This window comes from Colius striatus, chromosome 2, assembly GCF_028858725.1.
Source record: "Colius striatus isolate bColStr4 chromosome 2, bColStr4.1.hap1, whole genome shotgun sequence".
NCBI lineage: Eukaryota > Metazoa > Chordata > Aves > Coliiformes > Coliidae > Colius > Colius striatus.
In genome coordinates, this window is record NC_084760.1 from 65,035,446 (window position 1) to 65,056,428 (window position 20,983).

Genomic DNA, 20,983 nt, shown 5'->3' on the forward strand with positions numbered 1-20,983 from the left:
CCGCGGGCGGGGCCGCTGCCACCGCCCCTTCCGCCGCCGCGGGCAGGCGAGGGGCGGCCGGGCCGCGCCGGGCGCGCAGGATGCTCCGGTCGCTTTGGAGTTTCCTCAAGCGGCATAAGAAGAAATGCCTCGTCCTCGGCACTTTCCTCGGCGGTGAGTGCGCAGCAGCCGGACCGAGGGGCGGCCGGGAGGGTGATAAAAGGGGTCTGTGCGGAGCCGATCTCAAGAGCCGCGGGGCCTCTCCGTTATCGCCGCAGAGCCGCCGGGGAGGCCCTCTCAGAGGCGGCGCCGCGGCCAAGCCCCCGGTGGTCAGGCAGCTTCCCCGCTGGCAGGAAAGCCCGGCAGGTGCCGGGCGCCGGCGTGGCCGACCCAGGGTGCTGCGGGCCCCGCTGGCCTCGTCCCTGCGTCGCCGCGGGCCGTGTCACGGGTTGCTCCGCCTTGGCGTGGGGCATCCCTTTCCCGTGCCGGTGACACCGGCGCCCACCCACCCGACCGCCTTTGGGAGAGTTCAGGTAGCTGGAAGACTTTTCACTTGCGCAGGGGCGAAGATTTGCCCGTCCAGAAACTCGGGGATTCAAGTTGCCTGGGGCTTGTTACGGCGGATGTTTGTGTTGGTTCAAAACAACATTTAATCGCGCAAAGCATGAGTGCCATTTGTATTAGTCTTTTTTGAGGACAGAGGGTGAAAGTCACTTGTGCATTGAGGTGAATTGTCCGTATAACTGCCAACACAAAGCTTTACTGGAGAGGAGGATTTATGTTCGTTATTCAAGCCCTTCCTTCTCCCCTAAGGCTCTTGTCTAACCTGTCGGGTGGTTATGGTCTGGTAAGCTCCTCCTTTCTTTGGAGTTATTAAAGGATTATTTTTAGTTGGAACTGGATTTAAAAGAACACCTTGGATCTGTTTCTGTGTTTAATAATAAAGGGTATATCTCAGCAGATGGAGATTAAATGCTTCTCAAAAGGTGTGGCCATGTCTTTGCATGCTCAGAGAGATATCTTACACAAATTGCACAGAATTAAATATTACAGAGTTGCTAAGGAAAGTCTGCAATCAGGGTTTTTGCAGTATGTTTTATCTCATATTCAGGTGAAGTCTTTTGTGAAGGTGAATTGTGTATGCTTCTGACTGGTTGGTGTGACTTCTACATCCTTTCAACATCAGTTTCTTCTGTGTTTTTGTTTTGTTTTTCAAAGAGGGCCAATTAATACATAATAACAGGTTAGGTAATGGTTATTGAAATATTTGTCACACCACTTCTCTAGTTCATCCTCTCTGCAGGTTTTCTGACTCTTCAAGTACTGTTTAGCAGTTTTTGGGCCATCACATTACAGCTCACCATGTTAAGTAAACAGATTTACGTTACTATCCCAGCGTGTAACCTGCAAGCTGTTCCCCTTCAACTGTCTCTGTGAGAGTGGTGGGTGGACAAATGGGAATAGTGAAAACGCTAATTGTCCCAGTTGAAGCTAGTAAACCTGAATCAATGTCCCTAGTGGGAGAGCTTATGGCTCTTGATAGTCCTCATAACATGAAATCCAAAATTCATCATGTATAGACAGCTTTCTGCCAGTCTGAAAACCACGCTAATATCACTGAATTTAACTCTTTTTCCTTATGATTGGTGCTGGTTATGTCCAGTTCAGTATTGCATTTACTAAAATGTCACTGACTGAAGTACACAAAAAGAACTATTGGGCACTAAAAGTCATTTAAGTATGACCAGTCAAAAAAAAAAAACCCAACCCAAGATGCTTTCCTTGTAATGAGGGTTTAAACTTCTGACTGAAAATACTGAAGTATGCTGTTGTTGCTTGCAGCATGGATCAAGTACCACTTTCCTTGGGCTGTGTTGTATTTCAGGACTCTGTAGAGAATTGGGTTTTTTTTGTCTTTGAGACTCTGAAGTAAATAGGGACATTCACAAGCAGGAGAACATCATTAGTAGCCACCAGCTGTAACTCGCACCAGGGTATTTTAAGGGCAATCTTGGAGATGAAGGGATTTACTGCAGAGTGCTGCACTACGGTTGCTACACAGCTGAATTGTGAGTGCCTTGGGCATCTATTTATTAGTTATGGATCAGACCTTAAAATAACTTCAGAAGCTATGGTAAAGCCACCACCAATGAATCAGAACCCAGAGATCCACAACAGACTCTCATCCAAAAACTGCTGCCTACTGTTAAAAGGCAGAATGCAGCTTTACATTGCTGCTTTTATTTGAAGGCAGAATATCTGGAAGTGGCTGATGTAAGGAAGGCATTATAATGTACTGATTTAATACCAAAGATGGGAGTCTACATGTCTCTGGTGTTTGGGTTGGTTTTGATTTTTTTTAAGAGCTGCAGGTGCATTTTTGGGGAGAGTGGTGTTAACAGGGAAAAGGGAATATCACAGGGTTTAAGGATTTTAAGTCTTTAACTGGCACATGGCTGGCCATTAATGTGTGGATATTTAATGATTCATTAGACAGTACACAATTGTTTCTACATTATTGCTGAGACAACATTGTATCAGTGTTCTGTTACTGGAGAATTATTTCACCAAAATCTGTGTCTGTTGGTAACTTTTCCTTTTTCCTGAGGTGAATTCCTTGTCTGTTATCAGCGTCTCTCATGCTTAGTGCTGTTTCTGTCAACCACAAAACTGAAACAGATTTTTCTGCTTATGAAGATACAAACTTCATAAAATTAGAGCTCAAGTTGAGGGAAAATCAACTAAAATAGATGTAATTTTCCCTTAACTGTAGGGCAGGTTTTGGAAGACATCAACTCAGCAAAGATGCTGTACAAATTCTTTCTTCATAAGTCTGTCCTTTTAGCAAAGTACAGTAAATTGCATACTAAAAAGACTTAAATCACTTCAAACAAAATCTACAGTCAAACACACTAGAAATTTAACATGACAGAGCTAAAAGGATGTTGTTATGTTCACTTGTTCTCACTGGATAGGTAGATTTACCTTAAAGTGGTTTCTATCTCAGTGATCAGCATTCAAGGTAGATTTCAATGGTTATTACTAAATGATTCACTGTTGAAATTCTCTCGCTGCAGTGGAAGAGCAAGTTCAGGGTGTGTCTGCAATATATGGTCCTGATTTCATGGTGAATGAATTAGCGCTCAGTTTCATCTGTTGCAACCTTCAGCTTGCAGAAAGAGTGTTACAGTTCAGGAGTCTGCGTAGCAAAGAAAGCTGTCTTGTTGGGATTCAGTGGTGCCAAGAGAATAAGGCTTTAGTGCCTTCTTATTTTATATATAGTTTTCAATCAAAATGGGACGATTGTATATGAGTCGATGCATGGTATACTTGAATATAAGGACAAATCACAACTTGTGGAGCTGACAGTTTCTGGAAGAAAGGCACAATTTCAACATAATAAAATTCTTAAACCTGAAAAATTTCCTTTTTTTTTTTTCTTCCTTTTCTTTCTCCCCTGAGAGAAGTATGGAAGTGAAGGCAGAGGTTATGTGGAGTGGTAGAGAGGTTTCCTGAAAACTTGATGCCTCCTAGTTACCTGTCCCACCTTTCTGCTCATCTATCCAATATTACTATGAAGAAAGGAAAGGGCTGAGGGACAGCTAAGCCGTAACTTGTGTGATGTGAGAAATATCCTACCTTTTTGGAGGTCACTGACATGAATAAGTAAGAGCCTGGAGATTTTTGTAAGCTACTTCCATTACTTACACTTAGATGGGAAGACACTGTACTGTGTTACAGCCAGAGACAAATTAGAGATTATTTATCTCTGTTTACTATTAACAGATGAATCAAAGTGTGTCTTCTGCAGGATATGGATATTGTAGACCTCAGGTGCTGCACGACAGTATTGTGGTTTAACCCCAGACAGCAACTAAGCACCACACAGCTGCTCACTCGCACTCTTCACTCCCAGTGGGACAGAATTGGAAGGGTAAAAGCGAGAAAACTCATGGGTTGAGATAAACATAGTTTAATAATAGTAATAATAAATTTTAAGGAGAAGGGAGAAGAGGGGGAGATAAATAAAAGAGAGAAAAACAAACCATGAGGAAGACAAGTGGTGTAATTGAAAACAATTGCTCAACACCACCAGACCAATGCCAAGTAGGTTCCCAAGCCACCTCCCCCTTATTTTTATTGTTGAGCGTGATACCGTATGGTCTGAGATGTCCCAGCTTTGTCCTCTCCCAACTCCTTTTGCACTCACAGCCCAGTTGCTGGCAGGGCATGGGGGAGAAGCAGAAAAGGTCTTGACTCTGGGCAGGCACTGCTCAGCAAATAACGAAAAGCCTCAGTGCGTTACCAACACGATTTCCAAAACATAGCGCCATATTAGCTATTATAGAGAAAATTAGCTGTGCCCCAATCAAAACCAGCACAAACAGCCAATACAAGCATAAATGTTTCACTTTGTAGATCAATTTTAAAGCAGTATGAATTCCAGTTAGGGATCCTTCCTGTACACAAAGGTTCTGGCATCAGGTGGTGCAATTCTAATTTGTACAATTCATCTGTTTCTAAACCTTCTGAATCAGAAGTGTTGGGGCTATATTTGGTTGCATAGCTCACATTTTAGTGAGGGCACAAAAAGATTTACATGGAAAGTATCTTTTGGGCAATCTCATTATTGCTGGATTTTCTTAATTCCTGGTTTTGTATAGAACATATGGGAAAGATTCAATATCAAGTTCTATCTATACAACAGTTTAGCTAATTAGACATGAATAAAATGTTGCTCCTGCCACTTTTTGCAGACGTCCTATACCATACTGAGAGATAAAATTGAGTAATACTAGCTATTGCAAAGTGTTGAGGTCCACCTGGCTTGCTTATAACAACAAAGCCTTTCAAAATGTCAGTTTAGTTTCCTACAGGTGCATTAGCCTTATGGCTAATGCCATATGACCGTCCTTGGGATGTGGCTTTCTCTGGTCCTGCTTCCAACTCCCTAACGATGATGTTTTCATGGGATACATTCGGCCTGGACTTCTAAGTCATCTAAGAGTTCTCTTAGAATTCAAATATTTCAGATTAGTGCTTCATCTGTCAATATAGACATGCACAGTTCTTCTAAAGTAAAATGTGCACGCACATGCAGGCCGACTGCCAGGCTGGCAGCTCCTTGAAGTGTCCCATAAGCCAGAGACTTGCAGAGGCCCCGCTGCTCTGTTCCGGTGGCTAGTGGGCAGGAGTTCCACTAGTCACCCAGTGAGAGGGAGTCACAAAGAAGACCTGGATTTCCCAAGTGAGGTGCTGTGTCCTCCAGGTGACTTAGAGACACTTGCATGCTGTGTAGTTGGTAACAGAGGCAGTCTGCTCCTACGATCCAGACTTTTTTGTTGGTTTTACCTCAGCTGTGTGGGTGGTGTAACTTTTACTTCAGTTAACTTCTGACTCCTTGCACTCCCAAAGATGAGGATGATACCGAAGTAAATAATGTCTGTTAGTGATGAGTCAAAGTTACGGCGTAGTTCAGGAGAGGGGAGGAAAAGTATTATTATACTTTTTTCCAATTTTTCCAATTATAATAAAAATATTACTAGTAGCTGATGTTGCTTCATTTTAGACAGGTGGGTTTTTTTTCTGGAAACTCTTTTTTAGATGTGGATGACTGCAGTTGCAGCTTTGGACCCTCAGGAGGCACGACAGGGTATGTTCTTAACACAGGGTAGTTGCACAGCTGTAACAATTGAGTATTAAGCAATTAGTTTTCTCAATCTTAATTATAAAGCTGTTGCTCCAGCATATCACTTCAGGGCATGCACATGAGTCTTCTAAAATTGTTTGTATGTCTGCCTGTGTCCTGTTCAGCAAGAGTCTTTCTCTTTAATTATTTTTTTAAGATTTACAGCTTTTCTGCCACAAAACCTGGAGTTAAAGGACTTATTCTGAGGGGAAAAAATAACCCAAAGTAGTCATTTGGATAAACGACTATACATGAATGTACTGTGAAAAAATATGGTGGAATAAAATGATTATATTCAAAAATTAGATGCTAATAGTAAAAAAAAAATGTTGCTATTTCAGTGTCTTAGCTGAAAAAAAAAAATCACTACTCTGACAGTTGTGTTGTAAATAGATATTCCTGGCAGGAATTGATCAATTTTTTTTAGAAGAAGAAAAAAAAGGTTATTTACAAAGTCTCATTGTATTAACAATTTACAGTGGTAAGGTTGCATTTTATATGTATGGAACCATAATATTAAAGCTTGCATCTAACAGAGTGACTCTCATATGTGGCAAACAGTCCCTCTGCCTAAACACTAAAGCAAGAGAGAGAGACTACCCCATTTTTATTTTACAGTGCTTTGGGGAAAAAAGTGGAAGTGACTGTGGTTGTTCAAACTGCTCTGGAAGCATAAATCCAATATGAACAGATGAATTTTTTTGCAACCATAAATATTGGGGCACAAAGTTGACAAGATTTTTGAAATGTAGAGAACGTGTTGAAAGGTTTTAATGACCTAAAAATGTAGCTGAATTCAAAATCTTGGGGAGTTTGAGGTTGTTGTTTTTTTAGCGTTGTGTATTGGGCTTATAAGAATAGTTTTAAAACTTTCAGTGTTCAGCAACTGTTGAATGCCTCATTCGTTCAGATGTTAACTTTGAAATGTGGAAATTGAGCTTTGAAGAAAACTTTGTGGCTCCGTGCTTAGGACTTTTGAAAATACCTGATGGAAAAAAAAGCAAAGTCTTGATTGGGTATTCATATTTATTCTGTGTACCGTTATTGACTTGGCAGTCAGAGCTGATGCACCGTAGAGGAGTTTCAGTACTTAGAGGGTTGCACCCCAGTGGACAGAAGGTGATCAGCTTGTACAGTAGTCTTTTCTGCTTGGGTTTGTTCCTCCCTTCTTTCCCCCAACCTTGGGAAGAGCAGTTGGGACAAACTTAAAGGGATATACGTAAAGAGAGGAGGAAATATAGAAGAAAAATTTTTGGTGGATCTTTGTGGATATGGAGAATTATAGTGAGGGTGATGAGAGATGATCGGCTCCTCAAGGGCAGAAGAAGGATGGGACTAGAGAGTAGGAACTAGGCGAGGTAAGAAATAAGAGGGCTATGGACAATCCTTATTGCAGCTAAGAGTCTTCCTATGGATAAGTTTCAGGACCAAACGAAGGAAGTGTTATCTGTAACATTTTCTCTTTTGTGATTTTTAATACTCGAGTTTTGTGTCTAGCTTTTGCCAACTTTAGAAATATAACCTCTTAAAAAAAAAAGGTACTTTTCATCCATTTCCAGACCTGTGCATTTCAGTTTCTTTATTCTTTGTTACCTTTTTTCCTCTTTCCAATATTTGCTTCACTCGTTTCTGGACTAGTTGTTCACGTTGGAGTAATATCAAAATACCTTCTTTGAAAGGCAAGATATTTCTTCTCACTCTTATACTAATTCTGGTCACTACCCTTGAAAACATTCTTTCTATTACGTTGTCAATCAGGATTATAGTACTCAAGACCCACATATCCCCCAAAACCCACTATACACCCTCATAGTTCAAAGAAGGGCTGAAGGAGCCTTCCTCGCTTTTTGAAAGCAGCTTGTAATATGAAAATCTCTTCTTTAGGAGTCTATTTACTTGGAAAATATGGGCAGAAGAAAATCAGAGAAATTCAAGAACGAGAGGCAGCTGAATACATAGCCCAAGCACGAAGGCAGTATCATTTTGAAAGCAATCAGAGGACGTGCAATATGACAGGTAAGATACTAGTTTTGATAGGTGCAATTAGTATCAAAACTACTAGTTTTGATAGGTGCAACTATTTGGGGATTTACACTGCATGTTGACAGGATAGAAGAAGAATAAGAAATGTAGATGAATCCAAAATCTTAATTAAAAACTAGTGCATAGAGTCATTTTACATAATTAAAACAGAATCTGAAAAACAGAAGATTGAAAAGATTTCTAGGGGTCATCTTAATTTTTGGTTTGAATGATCATCCATAATCCATAGAACTGTATGTGCAGGTTACAGTTGCCCTAAACCGCACATACACAATACTGAATTTGCAGCAGGATTATCTTGTTATAGCATGTTGTTAGTAAGCTAGTTTTTATTTACAAATAAGAAACGCTTCAGCCTATTCTTCATATTTGAACAGTTAAAAGGTACTTGACTAGCTGGGGAGCAGAAAGTTAAAGTGTTTATAACACTGGTCTTTAACAAAATCCTTGTAATTCTTGTAAATATAGGCCTTTCAAAACTATTTCTATTAAACAAATTGAGCAGCATTTTCTTCTCCTGATGAAATTTTGTAACGGCTTCTTGAGTGTCTGCAAATGTTTTCTGTGCACTGTGTTTACCCTGACATGAAATAACCTGGTATTTCATTTTCATCTTTTCCATTTTATAGTGCTGGGATTGATTCTGCTGCAGAGACTAAGTTTTTCTTTGCCCTTTGTTGTACGAAGTACCTTCTGTCTGTCAGCATGCATTCTTGTCAAGACTTTTCATATTTAGTTCTTAGTATCAGTTATGTTCTGAGCATGCTTGGTTTCCATTTCCTGTTCTTACCATTTAACAACAGATTGGATGTTGAAAATTCTGAAAGCACAGAATTTTTTCCCACCAGCTCTCTTATTTTAAAGCATACCTTTCTCAGGTTTTCTTGTTGGGGAAAAAAACCACAAACCTCAGATATTCTTCTTCTCATTTGGAGAAATGTAAGGGTAGATTTTCTTCTAGGCAGTTGAAGGCACCTGTATGCACATCTGTAGGATGTGAGTACACATCTGCAGCTGGAGTCAACAAAGACATGTAGCCACCCAAGGGTAGCACCATGCCAAGGCTCATAAGAGAGATGCAGATAATTGCACTCTGAGTAGTCCCAGGGTTTTGTATTTTGCTTGTCCTCCCAGCTTTGCCTGTTGAACAATGGGGTTTGCATTGTATAGCAGCTGTTGAGTGAGAGCTGAGGGTAGGTTTATGATGATTTTTTTTTTAATGTTGACAGGTCTTTTTTTTCTTTTAATAACAGTGCTGTCAATGCTTCCAACATTGAGGGATGCTTTAATGCATCAATTAAATTCTGAGAGTCTCACATCTCTTCTTAAAAATAGGTAAGAATGTTTGTTAAAGATCACTTGTTTTGATCACAAGATAAGTGCTTTTTTTTTCCAAAGTTTATATTTGTAATGTTGATAGCATGCAGGACTTTGTTTCTGTGTCCCATTCAGTCATTTATCTTTTGAAAACTATTTTGAAATCACTACAAAAATATTGTGCCTCATGTTAAAAGTATTTTGATAGGTTTGGCTGGAATTTTCCAAACATTTCAAGAAATCATACTTCCTTTAGGATGCTGCAGTGAGAGATGTGTTTTTTCTCAAAGGGTGTATGAGATAGGTAGATAAAGGTACTTGAAGGATGTATTCTTCTCTTAAGTAGGACAAAGCATCTTGAGTGAGTTATTGATGTTGTATCTGTAAAAATGTTTTTGTAATCTTATCAAAATCATATATGAGTAGTAGTGGAAGATGAGATTGCAAATGGATGTTAGCTATGAGAAGTAAGTTTTCTTTTTTGATTTTCTGAAGTAGAACAAATAGGGACACGTTCTACATTAAGAGGATTACTTCCCTGTCAGAAAACACCTTTGGCTTCCTTATAACTGCAGGAACAAATAGGATATTTTCAAGTACATAAAGTGTGTAATAGCTTATCTTAAAAGAAGAGTAAGATGCTTGGAATTTGGTGTAGTGTAAGCAGTTAACACAGGATTTCTGACTCACTCTAGGCTGCCTTCCTAAGCTCTCTTTCTAGTTCATCTCCCACTAGCTTATTTGTACAGCTATAGCTTCATATGTTCAGCATTTAATAGATTACCTATCTAGTTGTTGTCTCTTTTCAGTCAAAAAACACTCTTACACAAGGCAACAGAATGTGATATTCAAAGTGGGAATGGCAACCTGGACAGTGCTTTTATAATTGATTATCTGAGAATTTGCAGCTGTAATTGAGTATTATTTACCCTAAACAACAAGAAATTAGGAAAAGTTAACTTTGATGGAATATTTAACATATTTGTCATAATAAGAGTTTGCTGAATGAAAAATAAACCTGAGCAAACGAGAGCTCTTGTGGATCACCAGATTTTGCCTCTGGACTGTGTAGCAAAGTAGTCTACTAAGGTTTGTAATCCTTTGTTCAATGGTGAAGACATACAATGCCTCAGTGTGTTCTCTGCAGAATGCATTCTTTTATCAAAGTATATCTGGTGTCTCTAACTCTTTTGACTAGTGCAAATAATTGACAGGTACAGTGACCCACTTCTGAATTCCGATAATCCCAGTCAAAATGGAGATGGGACTTTTTGATGTTATTGTAATGCATTCCTGAAAACATTTTTTTAAATGCTAGTTACATGTAGTGTCGTGTAAACGTGGATACTTAATTTAGAGTGTATCTTGCAGTGGAGTTTGTATCTTATGCTTCCTTTTTTGACTTATGCTGAGGAAGTTTTAATTAGATGCCTAAGCTTTTTGAACTGAAAAGGTAGAGAAGTTGAGAAGGTCACAGGGTCAGCCATCAGGGCTCATCCCACCTGAGTCTTTGAAGAAGCTCTGCATTCTTGTGCTACACATGGAGGTATAGATTTGTTTGCTTTCCACTTTGATTTGAGTCTCCCAACCTGTGAGTGCCCTTGTTGCTGAATATACAAAAGAATAGATGTGGAGATTCACTTTTCTTCATGTCCCTGAAGATGTGTTCTTTTTCTCACATAATCTATGTTGGGGCTTAACATGTTATGGATCAATGTTATCTTATGTTACAGACTGAGTTATGCCTTAGGTTAATTATTTTAACTTAAAATCTGTTCAATTCCTTAAATTTAAAACCTTTTTGCATTGTTTTAGTGATTTGGGGCAGCTGGTGGTAGGTTGAAGGGTGTTAAGCGGGCTGAAATCTTCAGTTTTCAGGAGAAACTTAAAGACGAAGCGTCACACAAGACCACAGAGGTTCTTGTTCTGTCTGTCTTTTCAAAGCAGCGTGATTGAATGAAGTACCTGCCTTGCAGACGTTGTGTATTTCCACTTCTTCAGCACTTGGCTTTATTCCATACCTCTGTATTTTTTGTTTGCATTGCTTTTTACTTCAATAGCAGGTAATAGTTTTCCAAAGAAATAAATGTGAAATAAAAGCTGAGTTTTGAGTAGCAGTTGAGTCTTAGTAAATGGCAGAAGATAAAGACTGAACTGTTTCTGCTGCTACACTTTATCCTTGCAGACTTGAACTGTTACCTGGCTGTGGCCTTAGGTTGTGAGGATAAACTTTTTAAGCTGTGAGCTCTATAAAATGTTTTGACAAAGCAGGTGCAATTGTAGTTGGCTGACACTGATGTATTGGCTTCTCTTTCTCTCTTCAGTTTGCACGGAAAACTCATGTTTCCATGTTACTCATAAGTAACAAAAGTGATTTTGAGTCCTGTTATGTGTTCTATCTACAGAGATATTACTGTGGTTTTTTTTAACAGCCATACCTTTGTTTTGCTTTTGAATAGCTTTTAAAACTGTTGATTTAGCTTACAAAAAGAGAAGTGTGTAAACTGGTTTTGTATGTGTCATGGATCCTTCTGTCCTGTCTAGTTATCCTTTCTTTAATCTATCTCTTTACTTTTTAGAGTTGTAGATTTAACAGGTTATCAGTTAACTTGCATCGTTAGATAGCAGTAAACTTTAAAATTCATTGTTTGATACAATGGTCAAACTAATGCCAAAGTGCACGTGTTGTGTCTGTAAAGAAATTCTAGTGAAAAATATCTTATTACTGTAAAGTCTAGGTTGATCTGAACTATCTGCCCTAAATATTTGTGTTAATTCTAACAAATTACCAAATGATTCTCTTCATGACTTGCACAATATTTCATCCATGGTAGAGACACAGCAGCCATTTTTTGCTGACAGTACTTAACAGGCGAGAATGGCTGATCTGACTTTTAGGGTACTTAGCCTGCTCTTATCTCTGCTACTGCTGCCATATTGCTAACATTACCTCTGGATAGAAGTTACAAATGTGCAGTGTACCTTAGGCAGTTGGGGTATATCTGTGCAGTCTACAGTCTCGCTCTCTTGACTGCAAGACATATACAATTTTAGGAATTGCTCAGGGGCAAAAAAGGAGACATTTTTCAACAAAAGATCAACGTGCATTTGTGTGTGTGGAGCAAGTCTTCTTTCCCACAGATGGTCATGATCTCTTTATTTTTTTGGCAATTAAATCTGAGCTCTAAAACAAAGTCAGGTAATGGTAAATCTTGCGGGTATGGAAATTCTGGTCCTGCACTCATCATACAAGGTGAGTATAGGAAGCCCTGCTGAACAGAGGTCTAGATTAAATGTATCTGGGATCAAGGCCCCAGAAGACACCCCTTTGTACCATCAGTGGGGTTTTTCTGACTGCTTAGTGTAGTAACTCAAAATTGATAATGCAAGTGTATAATTGACATAATGAAACACGTTTATACCTTCAAGGATTTGTATCTTTTCTGTGACTTCTTGAGTGAGGCGAGTCAATGTAGACATGAATTTGATCTGAATTGTTAGGATAATAACATGACTTCATCTTGGAGCGCTGCTATTTCTTTTGACATTTGTATCAATTTTAAGGATGATATACTTTTTAATGTTTATTATTTCCATTTGTTTCCCACAGGCCAGCAAACAAGTTAGAAATATGGGAGGATTTAAAGATAATAAGTAAGTGGAAATGAAAGATTTCATCTGCATAATATTTAGTACAAATTTTAAAAGTCACACCCTTTAAAATGCACGCTTTACACTGGGTTGTTGTTTCAGTAGATATGAAGAGAGTGTAACATGCTACATGGCAAACTTCCTGCCTGTTCCTCCTTCCCAAAAGCTCTTCTTGAAGGAATTTTTCATAGCCCCAGAAGTTAAAAGCTCATCTAACTTGCCTTCATGTTACTCCGCTCAAGAAAACTTTGTTAGAACTTTCCATACGGTCACAGAAAAATCAAACTAGTTTTTCAGAAAGTTGTATGCTGAACCTGAGAAAACATCAATCAGGAATGTAGGCCAACCCTTACATGGCCAGCAATCTCCCCCTTTCAAGGCTGTTGGAGAGAACCACCGTAAGGGTGACTATGAACCCTTTGGTTCATCTTTTTCATTGACTGACAGAAGCAGTGCAAGGGAAGGGGGAATACTGAAATCAGACAGTTATGTAGTGAATAGTACTGAGCTTTCTTTTACTACTTTTGATTCCTTGGTACCATTTGTTATCCCCACCACCTCCCAATTTTGTCTTTCCATCCTTTTGGTTTCGTTTCTCCTTTGCATGACACCTTTATGCATCCTACTTCTGATCCAGCTGCTTTCTTCCTGTGTCCTTGCTACTCAGCACTCATCCATATTCATGTCGCTTCTTCCACATGTGTTGCCTGGTGGCAGGTAGCTGATGCTCATTTTAGTTTTCTTTCTTAAGATATTAGCTGTTCCTGCTTTAGGTAACTTTTTCCCAAGCTGCTGTTATGCCTTCTGTGTCTTAATTGCATGGCGAGGGCTGTTGTACTGTGTGTATTTCCTGGCCTAATGAAGAAAGATAATTTGACAGTACATCCATTTTGCTTCTGGAGCATTTTTACCTTTTTTTTTTCCCATAATAACTTGTGTAACATGCAAAATTATATTAATGTAGGACTTTAAATGGCATGTTTTTGATGTAGCTGCAGCACATATTAGACTCATGACCATCTTGGGTATGTATTATGAAAATGTGTGTTGTGACAACTATATGAAAGAAATGTGACTATATTTAAAAATCCCGGACTGCATTGGACTGGATGATCTTTATAGGTCTACCCATTCTATGATCCTCAACATGTCTTCAGTCTTGGAGAGCACTCTCTCTCCTTGGCTCACCCTTCTTTGGCTTTGAGGTGTTTTTTGTTGTCTCTTTTCAAGGTTTCACAAGAAGCATTGTAGCTGTATATAGTACCTGTATGCTGGTAGTTCTTTTGCGAGTCCAGTTAAATATTATTGGCGGTTACATCTACCTAGATAATGCTGCACTCTGCAGAAATGGCACAGTAAGTCTCTTGTTTTGTTTCAACTTTCTTTTCTTTCAACTTTTGTTTCCACTTCCTTGGACGCAAAAGGATTATTTAGCAAAAGATACAAAAGGCATAGCTTAGGAGTATTAGAATGAAACCAAGAGTTCTTATGAAGCGTGGGGGATGCAGAAGCATTACTGGAAATAAGATATATATTGATGTGTTTTAATAGCCTCTAAATTTGGATGATTTGGTGATACTGTTGCTTAACAAAATACTAGCAATATTTAGACACCTTTTGTCTGCCTTTGTACTGCTTAAAGGTCACTTCATATCTAAACACTGACATAAAATATTTCTTTGCTTTAATTTTTTGTGAAACAGTAATACTGTGTGAAGGATCTAGGATATGTATGCAGATATATATCAATGCTTAGGTCTTCCTAGCACATACATTAATTCCCCAGTTAAATTTTCCTAGGAGTAAAGAAGAAAATTGATGTCTTTGAAATTTTGAGTCTTTTGTTTTAACTCTAAAAGGCCATCTACCTCAATGTCTGTTGGTGGAGCCAAGCAAGGGAGAAGATTTGGGTTTTGTTTATATAGTGTATCTATCACCGCTCAATAAAAAATAGATCAATCCTATGGTAGGTACGTACCCATTGTGCAAAGTAAGATCTGCAAATTGTTAGATGACTCATCTAAAAATAATGGATATAAACTTCGATTAGTTGTTGCATGCTCCCCTGTAATAGTTCCTGATGAGAGACAAGGAAAAGCCTGCCAAGGAAGGCCTGAGACAAGCTTTACTTAGGGAGGCCAGAGTTGATGGAGATTGTGCATTGTTTTGTGAAATCTGAAAAAGCTTTTTTTAAAAAGACAAGATAAGTCTGGACTGGAATTATGTTTCCTTTCTGTTATTTTTCCAATAGAGAAGTAGGTTGACGGAGCTAACTCTGAGGCACTCCACTGGAGCAAACAGGGATCCTGTCTCGGTTCCTGAAAGCTGCTCCTTTATCAGAAAAGCTTTTGTTAAGGTTGAGCATAAATATCCCATTTCACTAGGTTTAACTTTTGGAGTGGTGGAGGGTCTAGTTTCACCTGCAATGCAGGTTTTTAAAAGACTTTCTTATATATCAAGGAAAAGCAAAAGATTTTTTTTCTGTGCTACTGAAGATGGAACAGATCTGTATTGTCCTCTGGCATTGTTTCCTTCAATACTTGTGAAAGTTCTGCAGGAAGAGAGTCAGAAGCTACAGAGTTGTGTGAAAACAGGGAAATCCAGCTGCTGCAGGGTATTATAAAGATTAAGGAAATAGGTTGGAAATCATTTTTGCATTGTTCTCTACTACTGACATGTCACAAAACTGGATTATTTCTTCCCCAGACACTACTAGCTCCCCCTGAAGTTCAGCAGCAATATTTATCGAGTATTCAGCACCTTCTAGGAGATGGTATGATGCTTCTTATAAGCTAATTACTTACAAAATGCTACTTTTTCTAGACTTGAGCAAATAATTAGAATAATTTTGACACTTTTTTTTGTTGTAGGACTGACTGAGTTAATAACTATTGTTAAACAAGCTGTGCAGAAAGTTTTTGGGAGGTAAGAGTCTCTGTTTCTCTGTGGTGAACTTTATTGTGATGACTGTTCCCAAAACAACGAGTTTTAATAGATTTTTTTCAAAAGGAAGGCAGACTGACCTGTTCCAAAACAGTGTTTTATTATAGCAGGCTGTGTCTACCAGTGCAAACCAACATAGCAGGCTGGGATCCTCTTACTTGCCAACATATTATTGGTAGGAGGACAAAGCATCTTTATTCATTTTGCCATCAACACTGTAGCCTTTTTTTTTTCCTTTTCCAGTATCTCCCTTAAACACACCCTATCTCTTCTGGAGCTGGAACAGAAACTTAAAGATATCAGGGAAGTAGTGGAGCATAAAGATTCAGATCAGGGTGTATCTTACTCTCCCTTATGTCATTATCTGATGCCAGATGAAGAAAACCCCTTGGCTGCCCAGGTATATGTTTCAGTTTCTTTCATCTTTTTTCATTCTGCGTTTTTTGGTTGGTTGGTTTTGGAAGGGAAGAGTACACAACGGTCTTCGAGTTGTACCATGGCATCTGTGTTTTGAATAAATGGTGATGCTCCTTCTGTCATAAATCAAGTGTCCTTACCTCTTTACTCAAGGCAAAGTACTTTCTTCAGATTTCATTGAAAATAAATGTCATCCTCAATTTAAGCTGGGTTTATTTCTGTTTGGGAGGGCAGAAGTGGAAAAACTTTTTGGTGAATTAATGTAGTATTTCCCAATAGTACTGGTTTTAGTTTAAAAAAACCCTACAGTAACCATTTCAAAGGAAAATTAGAACACATTGGGACAATAAATATTTTCTTTAAATAGATTTGATTTACATGTCAAACCTTGACATAATTCCATGTTACAAAACTCTTCTATTTCTACTCTTATTCTTACGGTGGCCAATGTATTTCTTAATAAATAGTGTCTGTCTTGTTTTTTTCTAGGCCTATGGACTCACAGAAAGAGACATTGCTACAATTAAGTTACTTAATGAAACTAGAGATATGCTAGAAAGGTATGGAGAAATATCCTGTATTTCTATTAATTACATATCACAAATATTGTTTATGAAAGACAATTAGAATCACAGAATGGTAGGGGTTGGAAGGGACCTTTAGAGATCATCCAGTCCAGCTTCCTGCTCAAGCAGGTCCATCTAGATCAGGTCACACAGGAATGAGTCCAGGCAGGTTTTGAAAACCTCCAGAGAAGGAGACTCCACACCCTCCATGGGCAGCTTGTGCCACGGCTCCCTCACCTGAACAGGACAGAAGTTTTTTTCTTAAGTGAAACTTTATGTTCCAGCTTTTATTCATTACCTCTTGTCCTGTCACTGGACACTACAGAAAAAAGCATTGTCCCATCCTCTTGACGCCCGCCTTTCAAATATTTGTAAGTATTAATGAGGTCTCTCCTCAGTCTCCTCCAGACTGAACAGACCCAGTTCCCGCAGCCTTTCCCACATAAGGAAGATGCTCCAGTCCCCTGATCATCTTGGTGGCCCTGTGCTGGAATTTCCCCAGCAGTTCCCTGTCCCTCTTGACCTGGGGAGCCCAAAATAATCTCTTCACAGGACTCCAGATGAGGCCTCACCAGACAAGAGTAGAGGGGGAGAAGAACCTCCCTCGACCTGCTGGCAACGCTCTTCTTGATGCATCCCAGGATGCCATTGGCCTTCTTGGCCACGAGGGCACATTGCTGGCTCATGCTTAGTTTATTATCAATCAGGACTCCCAGGTCTCTCTCTGCAGAGCTGCTCTCCAGCAGGTCAATCCCCAGCCTGTACTGGTGCAGGGGGTTGTTCCTCCCCAGGTGCAGGACTCTGCACTTGTCCTTGTTGAACCTCATGAGGTTCCTCTCTGCCCAACTCTCAAGCCAGCGGAGATCCCGCTGAATGGCAGCACAGCCTTCTGGGGAATCAGCCAGTCCTCCCAGTTTGGTGTCATCAGGGAACTTGCTGAGGGTACACTCTGTCCCCTCATCCAGGTCGTTGATGAAGATGTTGAATAAGACTGGCCTCAGAACCGATCCCTGTGGAACCCCACTGGCCACAGGCCTTCCGTATAAAAAACCAGGCAACTTTTACTTGCCAAATGTGACTGCTCTGCTGTGATCAATGTTTATATTCAATAATTGTAGGCTGGGATATTCAAAAGTTGAGAGCTCTGAAATTCATTTATAAGAAATAATCCCACCTTGCTGAGATGAAACAAGGTGACCAGGATGTCCTTCCCAGTCAGACCCTCTTCTCTCTTCCTTACCTTTTTTTCTCCTCTGCTAAAGCAGGTTAAATTGAGAGTAATTTTATTGGATTTGCTTGCTTTGATGACATGAAGAGAAGTTTTGGCTTGTCAGAACTTATTTTTAAGCAATGGTTTTGAGAGTGGTTTTTGCATTCTTTTATGAGAGAGCTACCAATGTGGGGCTTCTACATTGACTAGGAAGGAACTGAGCCAAATACCAAACTATTCTTAAAATGTAGCTGCTGTAGATCTGGGGCATTTTAAGGGTAAGTCCCTTCTACATTAAGAAAGAGAAGTGAGGAATGCTTTTGATTTCTGTGGGGTTTAGTGACCTGAGGGTAGAGTTTAGATTGTTGATTGGTTTGCTGTGGAGCTGTTGGGGATCTGGTCTTTCTTGAGGTGGCTGTGCTTGCAGCCTTTTGTCTGGGTTGTACATCTTCCATTATGGGAGAGACATCTGCACACAGGATACTTGCAGGGTTTTTAGTTTGAAAAAATACATCCCAAGAATCAAACCTCTTCTTTTTTTTCCAGTCCAGACTTCAGTACAGTTTTGAGCACCTGTTTAAACAAAGGATTCAGTCGACTGCTGGATAATATGGCAGAGTTTTTTAGACCTACTGAACAGGACCTCTCTCAGAATGGCTCTGTAAATAGGTACGAGTTTTTCTTCTGTTGTGATTCTCACACAATTAATGCTTTGGGTTCATGGTGAATTTCAAGAAAGGCTACTGATTTTTCCTGCCTGCTTGAGTTCTCACACTGGAAATAATTCTGCTTCTTGCTTTTCAAGAATAAATGCACTCTCCTCCCTTTGGTTAAGCAGACAGCTAGAAGTATTGCATCTTTCTTCCCAGCCATAAAATGGCTAGAATTTAGCGAGGTGTATTTCCCACCATGTTGCAGATCTGAAGTAGACATTAGGAGACTCATACCTTCCACTTTTTGTCTGAATGCTGTACAAGCAGATGGCCTTTCTAGTTAAAGAGGACTTACCACACTGGTGTTGATGCTGTCCTGCAGCCCCGCTTTGAGGCCCTGGGAAAGTGTTCCCCTGCGGTTAGCAGAGGGGCTCTGCATGCCCCAAGCTCTGGCACTCAGTCACTGTTAGGAGTTACTCAAAGAAGGTGGGCATCACCACCATTCCCTACATAAATGTAGCCAAAGCACCCATGGAGCTTTAGGTTCTTCCCTGATATGTTGAAAAAAAGATAACATTCAGGATTTTCTGCCTCTTCCTGTTCTGAAGTTGTTTCATGCTCAGTGCAGTGAGAGTGTTACAAAGCCAAAAGCTGAGTTCAATTCCGTGAAATAAGATTTCTAAAATATTAAAATTAAAACCATTAGTAATAACTGGGTTTATTTATGCTTGGTCTAATAATTGCTGTCTTGCTCAGAGTAATGTTTTCATTTAAATAGATACTACTTACATCACTTAAAATATCCCAAAGACTGTAGTTTGTCCTAAGCCTGATTTAGAGTTTGAAGTCATGTGAGATTATAGACTGGCACTTCTAACAACTGTTTATATGCACACACATAAAGACTCTGGGTAACCATATCTCCTGCACGAGAAGCAAGTGTGAAACTGTGCAGTAGGGACACCAGCTGAAATTTGCTTTGCTACTTCTGTATATTAAAAGAAAGGCTTGATGGGGGTGGGGGGAAAACTTCATCTGAACATTTTTGTTTGCAGTCTGTTAACTCTTGCTTTGAAGCAGTAATTATTTAGAATCATAATAATCAGAGTTTAACAATGTTAGAGCAGGCCTAGATCCAGTTTTTTTCCCCTTCTTTTCTAGTCTTTCCAGCGTCAGTCTTCCTTTAGCCAAGATAATTCCAATAATAAATGGACAGATCCATTCGGTATGCAGTGAAACACCCAGTCACTTTGTTCAGGTAATATTCTAACTTATTTAAAATAACCCAAGTAAAATTTTGAAATTAATATTGTATACTTCTTCTTGATGACATACAAACAACTGGCATAACTTACAACTTTCTGCAAATTTATGTCTTCCAAAAATGCTGCTATTTTTTTCTAGAACCTCTTCCTGCTGACAAACTGTGCTGACACACAAAAAGGTCTCTTAACTTAGTTCTACTTGCAGCTCTGCTCATAAACCCTTCCATGGCTCAAGATGGATGATGTACTGCAGCAGAACCAGAATAGTGGTGCGGGTGTTTTGATTAAGCAAATTTATTCTTTCAATTTCTTCCAGGACCTGTTGACAATGGAACAAGTGAAAGACTTTGCTGCTAATGTTTATGAAGCTTTTAGTACCCCTCAGCAACTAGAGAAATGAACTGCACATTTATAGGAGTAGAGTATGTATTTATAACAAATCGTTGTGACTACTGATGAGACCTGGGTTAATTTTATAACGGTGTAAGAGCGGTAGGCCAGCAGAAAGAACAGTCTGAAAGAAAGAGGGAGTGAGCCCATATTTGTTCTAACAGAGTTCTGTTTCAAAGACCTATTAAAAATACTCTTCTTGAAAGAATCATTATCTGTAAAAACTTTTCTATTAAAAAAATGGTCAACCTCTTCCGTAATTCATTTGATGATTTTTATTGCATCCCAAAGGCTTCTGGTGGCAGTAGGACACATCCTACTAAAAAATCCATTTGTTTGCCTGAGGTGTGTAAGTCTTGGAAAAAAAAATCTAACGATCACAGTGATCTAAGAATAGCACAGAGCAGCAGGATGAAGTAAGGCTTTTAGTTTTTCTTCTTAAAGAAATTAAAACCTTTTTTTTCTTTCCCCTTGACTTTACAAATTTTACTCCAAAGGGTCTCTCCTCCTTCCAAGAGCCTTTGCCAATCGACGTACATTCTTCTTGAACAAGACAGTGGCGTGCTCTCTGTTATTTAATACTAAAGGAATTTGCTGTTCGGACAGCTACACTGTAAACATTAACTTGTAAATATTTTATCTTAATTTGTATTAATTTTGAGCCCAGTTGTCTGTATTGTAATAAAATATTTTAATGTAAAATTTGTGCGTGTATTAACATTAGTAGCAGGAAAGGCAGTAACTTCATTTGGCCCATCACTTAAAACTTTGGCATAGTTGAAAGACTAAACTTATACAGTAATAGCTTTTCACCTATTAACATGACTCAGGAAAAAATACACCTTTGATCTCTATACTGA

General features: G+C 39.3%; 1 protein-coding gene across 3 annotated transcripts; it reads left to right on the forward strand.

The window, feature by feature from the left end:
• The first annotated feature begins 32 nt into the window (after window positions 1-32).
• Window positions 33-20,825, forward strand: PEX3 (peroxisomal biogenesis factor 3). 3 transcript variants are annotated; one of them, XM_061990852.1, is made up of 13 exons: window positions 33-153; window positions 7,553-7,684; window positions 8,941-9,046; window positions 12,639-12,682; window positions 13,910-14,034; window positions 15,386-15,452; window positions 15,550-15,604; window positions 15,866-16,022; window positions 16,529-16,599; window positions 18,362-18,484; window positions 19,630-19,726; window positions 20,050-20,155; window positions 20,621-20,825. In XM_061990852.1, exons 1-12 carry the CDS (start codon window positions 81-83, stop codon window positions 20,131-20,133), a joined length of 1,134 nt encoding a protein of 377 aa, XP_061846836.1. In that variant the 5' UTR covers window positions 33-80; the 3' UTR covers window positions 20,134-20,155; window positions 20,621-20,825. The 3 variants fall into 3 exon arrangements, with proteins under 3 accessions (XP_061846836.1, XP_061846835.1, XP_061846837.1); XM_061990851.1 differs by having other exon boundaries at window positions 20,050-20,825; XM_061990853.1 differs by having other exon boundaries at window positions 8,965-9,046; window positions 20,050-20,825.
• The last annotated feature ends 158 nt before the right edge of the window (window positions 20,826-20,983 follow it).

Excerpts from the sequence above, each read along its gene's own strand:
- PEX3 (XM_061990851.1), top strand. The coding sequence starts at position 81 with ATGCTCCGGTCGCTTTGGAGTTTCCTCAAGCGGCATAAGAAGAAATGC. Across the intron at positions 15,605-15,865 it reads GTGCAGAAAGTTTTTGGGAG|TATCTCCCTTAAACACACCC; the intron begins GTAAGAGTCTCT and ends TTCCTTTTCCAG. Across the intron at positions 16,023-16,528 it reads AAAACCCCTTGGCTGCCCAG|GCCTATGGACTCACAGAAAG; the intron begins GTATATGTTTCA and ends GTTTTTTTCTAG.